The sequence below is a fragment of the Dermochelys coriacea genome, chromosome 11 (genome assembly GCF_009764565.3).
Source record: "Dermochelys coriacea isolate rDerCor1 chromosome 11, rDerCor1.pri.v4, whole genome shotgun sequence".
In the NCBI taxonomy this organism is placed as follows: domain Eukaryota; kingdom Metazoa; phylum Chordata; order Testudines; family Dermochelyidae; genus Dermochelys; species Dermochelys coriacea.
The window spans coordinates 58,085,184-58,104,233 of record NC_050078.2 but is presented as its reverse complement, the minus strand read 5'-3'; the positions used below and the strand labels follow the sequence as shown (position 1 = coordinate 58,104,233).

General features: G+C 45.0%; 2 protein-coding genes across 3 annotated transcripts in view; one reads left to right on the top strand and one right to left on the bottom strand.

The window, feature by feature from the left end:
* The window catches only part of LOC119840930 (MOB-like protein phocein), a 28,801-nt gene extending 24,319 nt beyond the window's left edge, over window positions 1-4,482 (bottom strand). Inside the window, exons 1-2 of one of the 2 annotated variants that reach the window (XM_038367722.2) lie at window positions 4,186-4,482; window positions 832-996 (exon numbers count right to left, since the gene is read on the bottom strand). In XM_038367722.2, the coding sequence (XP_038223650.1) occupies window positions 832-996; window positions 4,186-4,188 (168 nt within the window). In that variant the 5' untranslated portion in view covers window positions 4,189-4,482. The remainder of the gene's footprint in view (window positions 1-831; window positions 997-4,185) is intronic. The other variant, XM_038367720.2, reaches the window with a different exon arrangement.
* Window positions 4,483-4,694: 212 nt separating this feature from the next.
* HSPD1 (heat shock protein family D (Hsp60) member 1) overlaps window positions 4,695-19,050 on the top strand; it is a 17,192-nt gene continuing 2,836 nt past the window's right edge. The window contains exons 1-9 of the mRNA XM_038367718.2: window positions 4,695-4,879; window positions 6,373-6,548; window positions 9,616-9,868; window positions 10,627-10,709; window positions 11,820-11,915; window positions 13,066-13,159; window positions 14,171-14,339; window positions 14,807-14,906; window positions 17,390-17,635. Of these exons, the coding sequence (XP_038223646.1) occupies window positions 6,375-6,548; window positions 9,616-9,868; window positions 10,627-10,709; window positions 11,820-11,915; window positions 13,066-13,159; window positions 14,171-14,339; window positions 14,807-14,906; window positions 17,390-17,635 (1,215 nt within the window). The 5' untranslated portion in view covers window positions 4,695-4,879; window positions 6,373-6,374. The remainder of the gene's footprint in view (window positions 4,880-6,372; window positions 6,549-9,615; window positions 9,869-10,626; window positions 10,710-11,819; window positions 11,916-13,065; window positions 13,160-14,170; window positions 14,340-14,806; window positions 14,907-17,389; window positions 17,636-19,050) is intronic.

Here is a 19,050-nt window from a genome sequence, read left to right as displayed (position 1 = left end):
ACAAAAAAAAAATCCCCCCCCCCCCCGAAGTAGAGAGTTTAAAAAACCCCTAGGACAACCCAGTTCCTGTTTCTTTATTATGCTTGTTTTGGTGCCTGAGTCTGGGTGTGTCATATGTGCCAGCTGGGCCCATCTCGGGGGAAAACTTTACCCCCTGGTCATTTAGTCGACTCATTTTTTGCCCTGCCCCCACAGGGTTACCATATAGAGCAGGGGTGGCCAAACCACAGTTTGTGAGCCACATGCGACTCTTTTACAGTTAAAGTGCAGCTCGCAGAGCCCTCCAGGCCTGCCCATTCTCCACCTATCAGACTGCCCTGTGGCAGAGTGGTGAGACTAGGTGCTCCTGCCAGAGATGTCCAGTCTTCTGGGGGTCAGAACAGAGTCAGAATGTAAAGGTTCACCCTCCGCCCAATAGCTTGAGTCACGCCCCTCTGCCCTTACCCTCAGTGGCTCCTCTCTGCAGCTCCCAGGTGTTAGCTCCGCATGGAGAGGCAGCAGCAAAAGCAGCAACTCACCCCACATCTCCCAGCTGTTTTCCACTGCCTCTCCCCACAGCCACAGCTTGCAGGCTCCAGAAGCTGCTGTGCAGGGATGGGGCCATGTGGCACCATATGACTGAGCAGGGCCAGCAAAACCAGTCAAAAAATCAATGGAGGAGGAAGGGAGATATTTTCCTCTTCAGAATATTATACTTATTGTTCTGATCAGACACAATATAAATTATGACAAACATCCTTTAGCTATTTTGATTTTTTTCCAGATAACATTCCACTTCTATTTCTTTTATTCAAAAAAAGTTAGCATGGTGCAAAATCTGGACATATTTACCTTTCCTTTGGATCCTGATCCAACTGCTACTACTGTTGCTTGTAGCACTTTTCCTTGAGATTTTTCTGGAAGCATGATGCCTCCTTTGGATACAGTCTCAGCTGCACATCTTTCAACCAGAACACGGTCAAACAGGGGAAGAAACTTCCTAAATGCTTTCCCTGCCTGTTAAAATAGAATGTGGTATTTTTGTCTGTATATAAAAAGGGTCCATTCACATTTGAGACTGCAACTAAATTGCGATCCAAAGTTCCAAAACCATGATTTTACTATTTAAATAGCAAACTAAGGACTGGATTCTAAGCACCTGCAACTCCCACTGGCGTCAATGTAGGTTGCAGGTACTCAGCACATCTCTGAATTAGGCCCAAAAGTTAGTTAATATTAAAGCAAAAACAGAGCTAAATTATTGTTGTAAGAAGGTATCCCATAAGTCTATAGAAGGAATAGGCTTCTAAATAGTCTCAATATGTGCAAGTTTATGTGCAAGACAAGTTTAACTGTTACGATGCACAGAATTTTAAATAACTGCCGAAGATATCTATTAATGTTTTAAGTTGAGGAAAGCTTCAGGGAAACCCTATGTAGTTTAAACCTCTGTAGATCTAAAAAAGCATTAGATATGTTATTAAGATTAATTACTTCTGATTAAATGCAGTTCACATACAGATTGAAATCAGTCACCTATAGCTAAGATATAAGACACTTGTGGAACAGTTAGCGTAGTTATTTTGGCTGAATGCTTCAAAACCGAAAAGCAAAGATTAAGCATGTCACATGTTGGTCAAGGCTTTTGAAATATTCAAGTTTACATTCCATACAATAATTAAGGTCCAATTTTGTGCTAAATTATTTGGAAGAGAAGACAATTCACTCATCTTATTTTGTCTGCTTTTGAAGTTTGAGATAAGCCTGTACAAAAAATGTTCGACGGAATGCCATTATCTGCAAAAAGTATTGCAGATACTGTCCAGTGATTTTTACAAAAGTGTTAAGATTTATAATTTTTTGTAAAGTTGAGCATATGATACATTTAAGTATATTACAAACATGGCCACTTTGCTTCTGGGGAAAGAAACAAAAAGCAGGAGGGGGAAAGCAGCTTAGGGTGGAGAAAGGAAACCCGAAGCCAGCACTGAGGATTGCAATTATTTTGAACTGAAGTTAGCAGGAGGCAATGGTAAAAATGTTACCTGCCTAGGGCTGTCAATGTCAGCCTTAATTACTGAGTCAGCAGGTAATAGCAGTGTTTGAGATCACAGAGCAGAAGCCACATACAAGTCTGCAATCCCTACAACTTCACTAAGCAGGCAACACAAGAAAGGGAGGCACAGGGAGCAGGAACATGTTTTAGTTAAAAAATAATCAAGTTGTGGCCTGTGGAGAACTGCCAAGTCACATGGTGCTGGCTCCCGGCTCCTTTCCAGTTGCTTCTACAGATGTCTAGATGCCACAGCCTGGACACTTGTAGAAGCAGCTGGAAACTAGAAGAAGGAACAAGATGAGGTCCCTCCATTAGGGACTGCTGCTACACAAGAAAAGAAGAAACAAGAACTGTCTTCACAGACCAGTATTACTAACAGAAGCAGAGCTACTTGGAAGCAGGGAGCTGTTAGTCACAAAAGTATTAGTTATTTGTGGATCATCCCCCATTTCTATTAAGACATGGGCAACACTATCAACATGTTGAAAACATTTAGTTTAAGTAACTTAGATTTAGGCATTTTAGAGGCTTTTATACTAACTCCCGTTTTTTTGAATCAGTAATTTCTCTCATAGGAAAGACAGCATGAGGGAATAATCAATATAAGAAATGACAAGGAGCCTGGTGACACCTTAAAGACTAACATTTATTTGGGCAGAAGCTTTCGTGATAAAAAACCCACTTCTTCAGATGCATGGAGTGAAAATTACAGCTACGGGCATAAATATATATTGTCACATGAAGAAAAACTCCTGTTGTTTTTGTGGATACAGTAACACAGCTACCCCTCTAATACAATAGCAGAAAAAAGGCAAAAGGAAATTTTTCCTCAAACTCTGTAGGGTTTAGCATTGTCTAAAGACACATTATAGATGCCTAATATGAGCTCACTCTCTCAGGATATTAAGTCTTGCTTATTTTTTTTTAAAAAAACAAACAACATTGTTTCTGATAGGTGACAAAGCAAAAACATTTGAAGAGAACGACGTCCTTGTTCTCCCTGTTTCTATCGGTGTATCAGTTTCTACTGTGTCTAAATGACCTTGTGACCATGCAAGGTCACTTTCATGGATAGGCCAAAAAGAGAAAAAACAGTTTAATTAATTTAAAAAGATTGTTGCTGGGTAAGTTACAGGTCAACTTGAAATACACGTTCACTTCAGAGGCTCCTGACAGCAAATTCCATTACAAAGGCATGCTGCCTTTCATTTCACAGCTACTTACGGTAGCCAGAAGTTAGACACATTTCTGTTTCCACCAGCACACAGCAAGAACATGGTCTTTTTCTACAATCTTAGCTCCTATTCAGCTGGTGTTTATAGCGGATCACGGGCTTAACTTCTCAAGGGGGGGCGGAAGGGCTGGCTCAGCAAGCCCCAAGGACGGACTGGAGGACTAGGTTCCGAGGCATGAAGTGCAGCCTTGCCCGGAGCGAGGCCACGTAACCCACCGACCCCCGTGCGCTCGGCGCTGCGAAGGGGGCGGGGGGAGGGGGAGAGACCCTGTGCCCGCTGGCTGCAAGGGGACGGGGGGAGGGGGCAGTAAACCCGATGGACCCTGTGCCCGCTGGCTGCAAGGGGGCGGGGGGAGGGGGCAGAAAACCCGATGGACCCTGTGCCCGCTGGCTGCAAGGGGGCGGGGGGAGGGGGCAGAAAACCCGATGGACCCTGTGCCCGCTGGCTGCAAGGGGGCGGGGGGAGGGGGCAGTAAACCCGATGGACCCTGTGCCCGCTGGCTGCAAGGGGGCGGGGGGAGGGGGCAGAAAACCCGATGGACCCTGTGCCCGCTGGCTGCAAGGGGGCGGGGGGAGGGGGCAGTAAACCCGATGGACCCTGTGCCCGCTGGCTGCAAGAGGGCGGGGGGAGGGGGCAGTAAACCCGATGGACCCTGTGCCCGCTGGCTGCGAAGGGGGCGGGGGGAGAGGGCAGAAGACCCGATGGACCCTGTGCCCGCAGCCCCAGGGTGGCAATGGCGGGGCGCCCAGAGCAGCTTCCCCCCCCCACCGTGCTGGAGAGAAACACGAGCGCGGCCCCTGCCTACGTCCCTCCCGCCTGCCCCGCGCTAGTTGCCGCAGCGCAGCGCAGCACCCCCCTCCTCGCAAGCCCGGCCGAAGGGCCCCCGGCCAGGCCGCGCGAGGAGGAGACACTCACCATGGCGCACCGAGTCCCTCTCGCTCACCGCGCTGTGAGTAACGGAGCGCCGCAGACCCACACCTAATACACGTGGGGGGTGCCGCTCTGACTGCGCATGCGCCACCACCTCCCCTCTAGCGCCGCGCGCCGGAAGGCGGGGCTATTTCCGTTGTCCCTAGAAGACACGTTATTTCCACGTTTATTTTTTAGTCTTGCAGGTGTTTTATGCGCTAGAACCGGATTCTCTTTACAGCAGAGCCGAACACCCGCCCCAATAGTTCCTCGTTACACCCCGCATCGGGCCTACATCCGGAAGTGACGTAATACCACCTTTGACCTGCGGCGAGCATGAGCTTTCCAGAAGGTTCTGGAATTGGGAGGCCCCAAAACCTGTTTGATTCATACGCGACTGGGCGGAGCTCGCGCATAGGACGCACAGTCCCGTAGGCCCCGCCCACTCCCCGGCTGGGCACTTGAACGATTGGCGGAAAGCCGCCCCCCGCCTCCAGCTAAGGCAAGCGTATGCTGTTATGCTGGGTGCGGGGCCCGGCTGCACAGGACCCCACATGGGTCGCTGTCTGAGCGGGGGAGGGGCAGAGTTCGTGAGTGCCGTGTTCCCTCCAGGCTCCCGTCACTCAGTCACACAGCGCTGCGCTGCTGCTCCTCCCGCTGCGGACCGCGGAGCCGCCTGCTGCCTCGCCGCCGTGTTCAGGTGAGCGGCCCGGCGCGGGCTCGTGCTGCTGAGGCGGGGCCCGGCCCGGCCCGGCCCGGCCCGGCCGCCTGTTCCCCTGCTGCTCTTGGCCGCGCCGGGGCCTCTACTCCCGCTAGCCACAGGCCTCCAGGGCGCCGGCCCGCCCGGGCAGCCTCTCCCGGCGCGGGGCGGCCCTCGGCACTGGGGAGGCAGGGGACGGCTCCTCGCGGCTTCCCCGGGCCCTGCCCGCCGCCATGGAGCGCGCACGCCCCTTCCCGCACGTGCCCGGTGTCACAAGGACTGGGGCGTGTGCAGAGACCCTGCCCCCACCTGGTGCCCGCGAGGGGACAGGGGGGACCCTCGCCTCCAGCTCGCGGGAGCGTGGGGGGGGGGAGAAGAGAGGAGACGCCTGCCTGTGTGTGCGATTTCCCCCTCCTGTTCTCCTGTGTGTGTGTGTGAGCGATTTCCCCGCTTCCTGCCCTTGATTTTGTGTGTGTGTGTGTGAGAGAGAGAGAGAGAGAGCGAGACCCCCCCTTCGGCTTCAGCCTGGGAGGGGGGCGTGGGACTGCGTGTGAGAGACCTACAGGGGGCTGCGCACGGCTTCCTACGTGCTGGGGTCCCCTCTCTTCGGCACTGGAAGCATTACCGGCCCTTGGCTCCCCCTGCGGGGGTGGCGGCATTGCCCTGGTAGCGGGATGGTTTCATGCCTTTTAGTGCCGGGCTGCAGTTACAGCCTCTCCCATAATCTCTGGGAGAAGGGGCCTCCATGCGGGTGGCTCCGCTGCCCGTGCAGGTTGGCTCATCCAGCAGCAGGGGGCGGGTGTCTCTTGACCTTGTTATGTCCTGATGGAGAGAACCATGTGGAAGGGGGATCGGCCTGGGTTCTGCAGACTTTCTCTGCCAGGCTGTTGACATTTTCTTGTTAGTTTATCACCAGATGCTCTCACCCTTGAACTGTTCGTTTTTCACCGTCACATTCTGATAGCAACTTTTAGGATTTTTATGCTGATAAAGCCGCTGAGCTCTGACAGGCTTTTCTTCTAGCCTGTCTGTAATAGTCTCAATGAAATACCCCCCCTCCCCCCCTTTTCCTGCTTTATCGTACATAATACTAGTACTCTCACAACACTCGTCATTGCTGTGGCTATAATCTCTTCACATACAAAAAGTGAACTTCACAAGGCTCTCGTGAGCTTGATAAACTTTATTCCCATTTTACAGAAGAAGAAATTGTGACTTGCCCAGGATCACATAATGAGTCACTGGAAGAGCTGGAATTAGAATCCAGGAATCCAGACTCCTGGACTTTTGCTCTAATATCCAACTGTTAGAAAAATTGGGACACTAAAATATTTAATCGGTCACAGCTTTCACTTAAAACTCGAAAGAACTACTAGTAACTTGTTGTTTACTCTAAATCTTTGGAGGAGTTTGAGAACAAAACACAGGAATATGGAGGTTCAAAGGACTGTGACACAATAAAGCTAATGCAGTATCTTACTTTTTTCCTTTAGAAATGCTCCGTTTGTCAACAGTGCTACGTCAGATGAGGCCAGTGTCCAGAGCACTGGCCCCACACCTAGTACGGGCCTATGCAAAAGATGTTAAATTTGGAGCAGAGGCTAGAGCTCTCATGCTACAGGGAGTAGATCTTCTAGCAGATGCTGTAGCTGTCACCATGGGACCAAAGGTATATTAAAAGCTATTTTTTGTGTAATGTGAATACTTGTACAGTACATTCCTGTTTTTATAAACTAATTAGGGATTGAGGAGTTCATAAAATAAAAAAGTTATAAAATGGACCATTTCAAAATTACAGTAGGTACAATCATTCAATCACTGTGTACATAACAAATGGTAAATGTATTGTGTGCCACACTCTTGTTAGAGGGAACTGAATCTCTTCTTTGCTGCTAAGTCTTTCCAGCACAACACAGCCACTTAAATGTTGGCTGGACGATTGACGTCACATTCAGTGGATGGAAGATGACTTGTAGCAGGATATATTTATGGTGGTTAGTGTTAATGGGGTCTGACTAAATTAGAAGTGTCCTACTCAATTAGAACCTAATCCTGTTTTAAGTAATAAACCCATTGGTGATGAGAGGAAGCTAAGTACTTCCATCACACAATGTGAGTTGCGTAGCTTAAGTGAACATACAGTGGGGGGGAAAAAGAATAGAGGCAGCTTAATTGCCTTCAACAAGTTTAGGCTTTCAGAGTACTAGCTGTTATGTCCTGCTGGATCATATGATGTTGGAATAAGACGGTTTGGAGAGGGCTAGTGATTAAAGCAAGGTCATGGACATCCGTACACAGCTGTGATGCATGTGATACCCTCAATATATGGATGCAGCCCACAATATATAAGTAGGTTGAGAGCCACTTCTCTAGGGAGTATAAATTTCAGACTTTGTCAGCATTGATATCCTCTTGACTTGGCCTGGTAATTAAGTAAGAGCAAGCAAGTCCCAAAGGTGTAATAATAAGGGTGGATGATGGGTGAATGCACCTTTAGGGCCCAATTTTGCAAATGTTTATCCCAGTGAGTAATCCCATTGAATGCAGTTGGACTACTCCCATGAATATAATTATACACATTAGGTGTTTGTAGTATTGAGGCTATATATACTACTATAGAATATTTGCATGTAATCGAGTTTGTCTCCAAAGGTAAGTGTTCCATCACTCAACACTCCTGAAATTTTCTTTTTAAACCAAAAAAACAAAATCAGATATCTATCAGCTTGCAAGAAACTTTCAAGTGGGGAGGAGATTCTACTTTATTTTTAAAAGCCATGATACAAATGATCTACATAAACACAACCGACAGCATATGAGAACGGGTTTCTCAAAGCAATTATTTTTCATGGTTAGTGGCTGCGTAGCTTATGAGAAATGAGTTTGTCCATTTATTTCTTCATCACTATGACAAGATGAGCCCCAAGCCACAAACTGCACGATGATGTGTGTGCCTGTCTGTTTCCTCTTGGTCCAGCCATTAAATAAATTCTCTTTTTCAATGTTCAGTTCAAAGGCCTGTCTGTAGTCATAGTTTATTCTTGTATATGTTGAATAATCTGCAGAACCCTCATGATAAAATCATTCTTTCTACAATCCCAAAGTACAGGAGGTTCCTGGCTTTTTTTCCATGCCCCTTTCTGGAATGTCATCTCTCATGTTCCAGAGCTCTGGTCTCCAGGCCATCCACTTGAGAGCTCCCAGATTTGTTTCCTTATCGTGACTATTCTCTGGTAACCCCAAGACAAGTCTCCCCTATGAGAACTCCCTAGCAGTGTTCCACTCACCCAGGCCTAACTGAGCCATTCTCCTGACCTGCAACAATCCTATTGTTTCAGGCTTGGCTTCCCCTAACCAGGCTGGTTCTTCCGTTTGTTCCTAGGGGCCTCTGTATAAGCTTTCTTGTAACTCAGCAGGGGTTCACCAGCGTTGGCCAGTCCTCACCACTAATGTTCTGTACCTTTTTGTTCTTCCTAGTGGCTCTCTATATCGGCTCTCCTTTGCTGCTTCTGTTTTTCCCTGCATCTGTCCTTTCCTCCTCACGCAGCTGTCATCTGCCCCTCTTTTGACTTTCTCTTTTATATGGCTTAGGTGCCTTCTCTTAACCCCATTCGGGAGGTAACTAATCAATCAGGTGCATTGGCCCCTGCCTCCTCTTAAAGGACCTAGTCACCCTGTAACAATCGGAGTTGGCATCTTCTCAGCTTTTCTGAAGGGCAAAGGTGTAGTGGATGGAGGTGAATGGCTAGCTTCTCAAGGTGAGGGTTGAGAAAAAGTGATGAGACTGAGGTCACCTCTATACCTAAAATGCTGCTGCAACACCCAGTGCAGTTGTGCTTCTGTAGCCCTTCAGTGAAGATGCTACTGTGCCAATGGAAGATGACATAGTTAATCTACCTCTGCAAGAGGCGGTAGCTGTGTCAATGGAAGAAGCCCTCCTATTGACATAGTGCTCTCTACATTTAGGTTGTTGTAACTGTCACTTGGGTGTGAATTTTTCATACGCCTGAGCAATGTAGTTATACTGCTATAAGTTTATATTATATACCTAGCCTCTGTATGGCCCTTTTCTGTAATGCAGCTGTCCTGTGGGTGGGCAAAGGGTTTCAGTACTGTCAATTGATACCTTTTATATTAAATCAGCTCTTTAAAAATTATAGATGTCAGTGCACTCCCCCCCCCAAAACATACCTTGTTTGTGGAAGTTGGATGCTCTCCTTTTAAAATGGTACCATATGCTTTCACTGATTTCTGGGCCCAAATAGAAGAACCATTATAAATCTCACTCTCTGACATTGGAAAGTAGGAGCAAAAACTTTCCTTTTCATAAAAATAAGTTTCTATTTTGAGTTGGCACTATTAACAAATTTGTGTCTCTTGGTGGAGAGTGGCTGTCTGAGGGTATGTCTACACTGCAATAAAACACCTACAGCTGGCCCATGTCAGCTGGCTTTGTTTGGGCTGCAGGGCTATAAAATCGCAGTGTAGATGTCTGGGCTCAGGTTGGAGCCTCAGGTTTTGAGCCTAGGTGGAGCCAAAACACCCACCTTTTGGGGTCCTAGAGCTCCAGAAGCCCAGGTCACCTAATGTGGGCTATCCGTGGGTGTTTTATTGCAGTGTAGACATTGTATGTTGTTTAGATGTGCTAAGTGGTAATTCTGTAGTAATCCCTTTTGTCCGTGCTGCTTGATATCATTTCAATTAATTTACTTCTTGTGTATGTTGGATGATTTTAGGGTAGAACAGTGATTATTGAACAAAGCTGGGGAAGTCCCAAGGTAACAAAAGATGGTGTGACAGTAGCCAAGGCAATTGACTTGAAAGACAAATACAAAAACATTGGAGCCAAGTTAGTTCAAGATGTTGCCAACAACACAAATGAAGAGGCAGGAGATGGAACTACTACTGCAACAGTACTGGCACGTTCCATTGCCAGGGAGGGCTTTGAAAAAATCAGCAAAGGAGCTAATCCTGTGGAAATCAGGAGAGGTAAGAATTTAACAATCTCTTTGTCACTAGTGCAATTAAGGTTTTCTATAACATTTATCTCTTCAGTTTCTTCTCTCTGCTTCATCCATGGCAAATTTGACTAGTGTTTGAGAGAACCTGGCTCCACTTGAAAAAGCCACATGACCCTTTTGGGAAGGGGTTGAACATAGAAAGGAGTAACTTTGCTGTCAAGTGGATGAATTAATATTGTCAGGCCATACTTTTTTAGATGCACACATTTTTATATAATCACTGGATCACATTTACTTCTCATTCATCACAACAGATCTCAGTAAAATCTGTCTTCTGGTAGGCTTATCTTGTGGAAGTTATAAATTGGGGAATGTTTATACAGTCCTTAGTATTATGTGCCCAGAGTATTTCTTTTAAATTCTGTGTAACTTCTTTACCAAGTGGTATCTTAGCTATCTCTGCTTTTCTTCCTCCCCTCACTGAATATTCTTTATGCACTTGCAATTTAATATTGATGGGTTTTTTTTTTTAATGTAAATCTGTTTAGTGTGTTGTTTGTAAGATTGGGACAGGCTGTCCTTAGTCCTTGAAAGTGCTTGGCCTAGACTCAACAAAAAGGTACTTTTTATACAAATGGGGGGAAAAGGATGTGTTGCAGCTCTTGCATTGTTTAACTTGCATTACAATTTTGAGGAATTTTGAAGCTTGTCATGGGACTTGACTGTTCTGCACCATGTAAATAGAATTCATCTGAGTAACCATAACTATCTTATTCTTCTATCAAGGTGTGATGCTAGCAGTAGATGCTGTCATTGCTGAACTAAAGAAACAGTCCAAACCTGTTACAACTCCAGAAGAAATTGCCCAGGTGAGGCTTCATTCCTTCTCGATTTACTAGTTTTCTGTAACTGTCATAAATAAAAATTTCATTGAACAAGTGAAGATGTGCTATAAAGAGTAAAAATAATTTTAATGGAACCAGTTAAATTACAGGTTGGATATATGCTTGCTATTGTGTTGATCAGACTCTTGTTGCATTTTCAATTTGAGTTGTAATATTTTATCTTTAGGTCTCTGTAGCCTGCATGAACCTTTAGTGCTCTGCCTCAGCTTTCTCTAGCTGCTGCGTGTGTGTGTGTCCTGGGGGGGGGGGGGGAACATGCTGGGGCCCAGGCCACCCCCCACGGGGCAGGGCTGCCCAGCTTGGCTCCAGCCCCGTCCCAGGCTGGGGCTCCACTCCTGGTCCCAGACCCGCCCCCAGCTGTGGCATCCTTATTCTGGTCTGCATTTCTCCACCCCTACGCTGGAGTCATGGGCTCGAAGGGGGGGCAGACAGAAGATGATTGGGGTGGGGGGGCATGACCCTGAAAAGTTGATGGACCACTGCTCTGCAGAGACCAGCTGCCTGCTCTGAGGCTGTTAATGAGGCACAGGAGGGCTGGACCATTGGCCTTTAAAGGGTCCAGTCCACTCTCTGATAAGCAGCATTGATCTTCAGCTGACTCCTTAGCCTCCCAAGTAGGTTCTGTCTTCATGTGACAAAATGCCAAAAGTGACTATTGCTATCTTGATTCACAAGTGAATACTACATATGTTGAGGAAAGAAACAGCTGTATATTAAACTAATCTGTAATTGTTCACTGGTTATCTATGGGAGAAACATTAATGTCAGTGGTTAGATTTCTAGACTTTTCTCAGTTGTTTAACATGAGATGACTTGGTGTGGAACCTAAACTCTAATTTGTAGTAATGAAAAATGGAAGACTTCCCTGAAAAGGCTGTAGCTTTTTACATATCTAATCATGTGGCAATGTTAATACTGAAGTTATCATGTCATGAATTGCATCCTCTTGTTCTCTGACCTGTAACTCTTTAATCTTATTGCTCCTGTAAAAACTGTCCCTAAATTTAATTTCTGTAAATAGTGGATCAATCAAGTGCCAAAGGGAAAAATAACTAACATCTCATCTCATTGAAGGTTGCCACAATCTCAGCAAATGGGGACCAGGAAATTGGCAACATAATCTCTGATGCAATGAAAAAAGTTGGACGGAAGGGTGTTATCACAGTTAAGGTAAGAGTAACTGTTATGCTCATTGAAGGTTAACTGCAGTCTTCTTGAAATAAACTTGCCAAGTTAGACGAACATTTGCTGAAAGCACAGATAACCAGAGTACGAAGTGAACTCGCTGCACTTGTAACTTAAACTCCTTCCATTTTATTCTGAATTCCAGACCTCCTATATGTTGTTGGTTCTTGCTTTGTATCGCATCGCTGCATGTACTCTGCCCTTACTACAGAACTCCAGTAAATTGGAGTTGGATTAGGAGTACATAGTGAGCCCAACAGCTTATTAACACTATCATAGTTTTCTCATAGTCAATAGAGAATAGTGCAAAGAAATTAGAGAACACAACTTTTTTTAAGCAACTGCTGCTTGCTCTTTATAGTCAAGATGATATATAGACAAAAATTATGCAGTGATTGTAACATCAGTATAGTAAATACAGGGACGTGGAATACAGTGAATGGAAACTGAATCAGTGATGAGTTGTACCGCAGAGCAGATACATATGTCTAAACTAATGTGACATGTTGAATGGTTCTCAGTAGCCTGGTTATGAGACATGCCAGTATTTCTTTGGTGCACAGTACTTCTAAAATCTCCCAGAGATAATTGGGAGAATGTGGTTGTTTCTTAACTGCAGTAAATTGAGCTAAGACTGATTATATTGGCCAACAATCACTAGTTCGCAAGCTTTTTTTTCTTTTTCTTTTCCTTCCACTGTTTTAAATAATCTAGAACAATAAATACTGCTAACTCGTCAAGATAATTTCTGTTAAAAGACTAATACAGGATGAATTTAGCTATAAAAGTAGAGGTGAATTTGCTTGGTGTTTTTGATCTAATTCTTGTGAGACACTGTTTCCACCACAGGAGGTAAGGATGTGTTTTACACGACTCCATTAGAACACAGTTTGTGTGCACCCATACTTCCCCCTCTAGAGACAGCAGTATCACTTTGATTGCCCCCTCTCTCTCCCTCGTTCTCTTTTTCCCCCATAAAGGGTAGAGGACCTAAAGAATACAACCACAGTGGTGAAAGTAGCACAGAGAGACTTGAATTTCATGTTGATTGACATGTTAAAAATATGTGCATAGAAGCACTCTCGTTACTACCTAAACTATAGATTAAATGTAAATTTGTGTCACATTTAAACAGGATGGAAAAACCCTGAATGATGAGTTAGAAATCATTGAAGGTATGAAGTTTGACCGAGGCTACATCTCGCCATACTTCATTAATACAGCCAAAGGTGAGTTTGTAAAAGTTGCCATCAAAGTACCTTGTGCTATAACTTGTATGAACAAAAAGAATGTCTTCCTAGAGAGCTTACAATATAAGTAAAGTGTCAACATTTATCCATAACTTTTCTGAACCCAAAGATGTTCCCCTATTTGTATTCAGTTAGCTGCTTGCTTTTTTGACTAAAACAAGTTTTTACCTTTTGTTGGCTGTATTGGCTCTGTAATTGGTGTGTGAGCCAGAAAACACAGCCTAACTTTCTGATCCGAAGTTGACTTAGCAGAACTGGCAGTTAAAAAACAAAGCAAAAAAAAAAATCTTGCTTACAAGAAAATGCCATGTTGGTCTCTTCAGAGTGTAATCACATGCTAATTAAATTTAAGACTTAGGTTTACATGGAATAGAAGTATCATTTAATCTTTGAGAAGCATAAGTTTATTTGCGTGGCTAGTTATTGTATTCCCTTGTAGAACTAGAGCATTCTTTCCTAAGTAAGGGCTGGGGAAAGGTAAAATCACCTTCTCTTCACAAACTGAAGTAAAGGGGCAGGATGATGTTGGTGGGTGTTCCTTTACCCCAGAATATACATGGATGCGTTCAAAAGTTTTGTTTTTAACCAAAAGTATTATTTGTGTACATGTTGTTCAGGGTTAAGTCCTCAAATACAAATTGAGGACGTGACACATTTGTGGCACAGCAAAGTGCTAAAATTCTTTAGTGGCTTGATCATGTGCAGTAGTTTTCAACTAATGCTGACTATGTAGGAGTTTTCATGCGAGAGATAATAGAAATGCTACAAAATCACAAACTGGCATCAGGTTTCAGGAGTAGAAATATTACTTGAAACTAGTTTTCACTCTTTTATTTAATTTGGCTGAACTTCATTCTATCTAATATAAATGTAAATGGAGAATGTAGTGGCCAGATTTGATCAGATTTGGGGATTGTAAAGGGTACCTTCATATATACTTGCTAAAATAGAACAATTAGATAGTTCAAACAATACTTATTGCCTCTGCAGGACAGAAATGTGAATTCCAGGATGCTTATGTCTTAATCAGTGAGAAGAAAATTTCCAGTGTTCAGTCCATAGTTCCAGCTCTTGAAATTGCCAACGCTCACCGTAAGCCTTTGGTCATTATTGCTGAAGATGTTGATGGTGAAGCCCTCAGTACTCTTGTCTTGAACAGGTAAGGCTTGAATAGGTGTACCTCTGTAATAGAATCTTGTCAGTCTACTTCAGAGTCAGAAAACTGTGTCTTTTAAAAACAGCAGATGTTCCTGCACAGTTTACTCTGTAGAGCAGTAGGACCAAATGTATATGTCTGAACTTGACAACTTTTGCTTCTTATTTAGGTTTCCTCTCAGCAATGCAGACAAACAGTAACAGCTATGAATAGCCCCATTCATCTAATTTGGGTGATAACTCTGAATCCTAGTGATTTGATGGTTTAATTGCTAATCAGTTTAGTAGAAAAAGCCAATTAATGGGCTTGTGGGCTCCATTAAGATGGCATTTTTGCTTTGTTTGTCTTACTTACACTAAAATATCTTCATTTAGAACATTCTTTTGTTCTCTCAGCTACTATAACAGTGAAGTGTAAACAATTTAACACTTTGTTAGAATTAGTGTTCTCACTGAACTTTTTCTTTTCAGATTAAAGGTTGGCCTCCAGGTTGTTGCTGTAAAAGCACCAGGTTTTGGTGACAATAGAAAGAACCAGCTTAAGGACATGGCAATTGCTACTGGTGGTGCTGTAAGTAAATTATATGCATGTGTTTGTTTGTAAATATGTAAAAATTTATTAACTTTGTGGCCAAGCACCCATTTGATTTTAACTTCCTACAAAATGCACCAGAGGATAACCATCTGAGGGATTGGTAACAGGGTACAACACTTTTCAGATCACTGATTCACATTTGGGCCAGGTTGGACTGTCATGCCATTGTATAGCATGATAAGTGGCGAGTAGTTCTAGCTGGTTATTAGGTGTCTGCAGTTAGGGTGACCTGATATTTCACTCTTGTGATCTGGACACATTGGGGGGGGGGGGTGAAGACACACAGATGCACAGCCCCAACCAGAGCCAGAGGCACAGTGGTCCGCCTGGCCTTGTGCTACCAGCGTACCCCTTCCTGTTGGGGGTGGGCCTATGCTGCACCACACAGCTCCCCTGCGAAGCACCCCCAGATCCACTATGCCCAGAGCCCCCCTACAACTTTTCCGCCACAAATGCAGAGTGCTGTGCGCACACTCACCCAGCTGCCCAGAACCCCTCACTTGCTAGTTTCCCCACAGCCCCATCACCATAGCTACACAATGCTCCACACAGACCCCCAGTGCCCTGATGCAAACAGATCTCCCCTAACAGGCCCCCACTGCCTAGCACTCCAAACACACAAACCTCCCCCACTGCGCAGCACCCACCCACCCACACACACACACATCTTCCAAACACTAACTCCATCATACCCTGCCCCCTTCCCTGGCCGTACTCACCAGCCCTGCTGGCAGGTCTCTGGCTCCTAGAGCGAGAGCAGCGAGGGAAGTCTCCAGACTCTCCATGTGCTGTGCCCGCCACAAGCGCGAGCTTCATGGCTCCAATTGGCCAGAAAAGCACCACTGGGAGCTGCCAGAACCATGGAGTGGGGCTTGCAGGTGTCGGCAGCACACAGAGCTCCCACACCCTAAGAGCCAGAGGGACCTGCCAGGGGGATGAGGTGGGGAGTCCGGTGGGGAGTCCTGGCAGTGCTTACCTGGGGTATCTCCCGTCCTGGGAAGCATTCACCGGGCAGGTCCCTCTGGCTCCGAGGGTCACAGATTGTGGGGGTGGAGGGCTCTCTGCCTGCTCCCAGTGCCTGCGAGCCCCGCTCCTGCTGGCAGATGGGTGCCAGGAGCTGCCCCAGGAACCAGTGAGAGATGACACTGCGGCTGCAGTCCAGACAGTCCCGATATTGGGACAAAGGGCATCCTGACCAATGGAAGGTCAGGACACGGGACAAGTCCCCTAAAATCAGGAAGTCTGGTCACCGTATCTGCAGTTCTTGTTAATAGGCTCTTCAGCATATTGGATGGACATGAAACTGTTCTTGTCCTTAGGTCATCTCTCCTTAAGAGACGCTTGATGTGACAGGGAGCTGTGGGAGAACTTGCACTGTGGCTGGCTTTTTGCCTTTTGTGGAACTACTGTACTGTTAAAAAGCTTTAATGTGCGGGGCAGTCAGATGGGAACCTTGCAATGTCTAATTTATGCACTTTTTCATTTAAAACATTAATATATGAATAAGTTTTGAGAGCTGTAGTGCAATGAAACTTTATCTGTTTGTGATCATTAAATAGCTTTTTTACTGACTGCCTTTTATCACAAATATATCTCCCAAGTAATCTTCAGGTTAGTAGCTAGGTGGTGCCCAGGAAACTTGTCAGAGTTGTTCTGGAAGTTTTTACTACTTATAAAACTGAACAAAAGCATTACCAAAATTAATATTAGTGAGCATGTCGTGACTTCTAGAGTTTGGTCTTAAGGAGCATGTAACGTTCTGTTGGGCAGTTCAATTTAATTTGTTTTTTAAAATCTATGGCAGGGGCAATTGTATTATTAAAAAGCCATCTTTACTTTTTTGTATACAAGTCTAAAAACATGGAGCATTATACAAGACCCAAACTAATTTGTGAAAATGATAGGCTTCACTGCAGTGTAAAAGGAACAGGATAAACAAAATGTAAAATCCCCTAAATTCCATTATAATAATTGCAGGCATCAGTAACATAGGGAAACTCCTTGAAATGGCCTACGATGTCTCTGTAACAGAACTATCACACCTGACATGCTGGAGATAAATGTGCAGTGTATTCCTTTTTAGCTGGTAACTGCTGAAGGTCTGTAAATCAACTTTTTTTTTTTTTTTTTTTTTTTTTAAATGGTGGTCAACTTCATCACTACATACAAGCATTGATAACAAAGTTAGACCCTGTCTATACAAGGGAATTTTCTGGTATAGCTGTAGCAGAATAACTATTCCATTAAAGCTATTCAACTCTCCCATGTGGCAAATCTGTTTTTGGAATAAAATCACCTATTCCAGAAGAATTACTCTGCTTCAGAAGCAAAGTAACTATTCCAGAATAGTGTCCATATCGGGGAGTTAAAACGGAATAGTTATTCTACTATGGCTGTGCAGGGAAATGTCTCCATGTAGATAAGTCTTAGAGTCCAAGTTTTCATATGATCTATTTCAGGTATTTGGAGAAGAGGGTTTGGGTCTGAATCTAGAAGATATTCAGCCTCATGACTTTGGTAAAGTTGGTGAGGTCATCGTGACAAAAGATGATGCCATGCTTCTGAAAGGGAAGGGTGAAAAGGCTCAAATTGAAAGGCGTATCCAAGAAATCATTGAACAATTAGAAGTTACTACAAGTGACTATGAGAAGGAGAAACTAAATGAACGACTGGCCAAACTCTCTGATGGAGTAGCAGTACTAAAGGTGAGGAACTTTAAACTTCCTTATTAGACTAAAACAGCGGTTCTCCAACTATGGGGCAGGCCTCCCAAGGGAGGCACAATCTGTGTGGTGTTTTAGTTTTTTTGAGAGAGCTCTGGCTGTCAGTTCTTTGTGGCTGGGGCTTCTGCAGAAGGGGCCATGCCCATCTGGGAGGAGGGTATAAAGGAGCCCCACCATTCAGGTTCTCCTCCCCTCACTTGGAGGTGGCAGGGCTCCAGCTGTCCAGCCTCTGGATGGCAGCAGTAGAGCAGAAGTAAGGGTGGCAATAGGATGCTATGTCCGCTGGGAAACATGACATTGACCAATATCACTTTTCACGTTTCCACCTTCTGTACTGCTGGTGCAGCGCTGCCTTCAAAGCTGGGTTCTTAGCCAGTAGCTGCTGCTGCTGCTCTCTGCTCTGCCTTCAAGCTGGGTGGCAGGATATGGATTGGGGTGGGGGCATAAACTACTACAGACACAGAGAAGGGGACACTGATCAAATAAGTTTGAGAACCCCTGGACTAGAACTATGCTATACCAAATGGATAACAACAAAATTTTACTTTTCACTAAAGATCTATTTTTAGCAGTCACATCACTTTGACTCTTTAAATGCTTAGCAGAGGTGTCCTCTTTAGTCTCCATTTCTAAAGTGCCAGAAAAACCCCACCACTTTAGTCAAACCTGATAAATTGGACCTCTGCTATACTTCTTTTCTTGTCAGGATTGCTTAAAATAGGGTGATATTCCTGTTAAAAATTATATTAGTTTACATGCCTCTTTTTCCCCCTTGAGAGAAAAACCTCCGTATCTAGTTGAAGCAATTATAGTGAAGGGTGGATGGTTATATCTTTGGTACTTTTCTTAAGATTTGTCCTGGAGAAGCTGTGCCCTATAACAACCCCTGCTGGCTGAGCATGACGCTGCCAATACTCCCAGCTCTCCACACACACTGGTCTGTGCTGGGGATGTGGCTTACCCCTCCAGCCAAGTTACAAACTTCACCCCTTCTGACATAGCAAAAGTCCAACTATAAAGTCCCCCAAACAAAAAAGCTCTTCTACTCTTTAGGTGTTGTCTTCACACCACCCTGTTCCCATCCCCTTTCTTGGCTACTTTTGAGTCCTTTTTCTGACTAAGGGATAGAGTACTCTGCCTCAGTCTGGTTCCCCTGGTGTACTATTCTGGGTTCCTACTGGGCTCTATTCCTTCCATCCTTTAGAACAGGCTGGCTCCCCAGGAGTACCTGGTCTCCTGCAGACCTAGGCTCAAGGCCTTCTACAGGAGCCTGCCTTCTCCCTGTAGTTCCAACCAGTGAGTCTCTCAGCCTTCTTATAAAGTGCAGGTGTCCATTAACCTATCACCCCTTTAATCCCACCCCTTCAGGCTGGGAAGCAGCTAATTATGGCACAGGT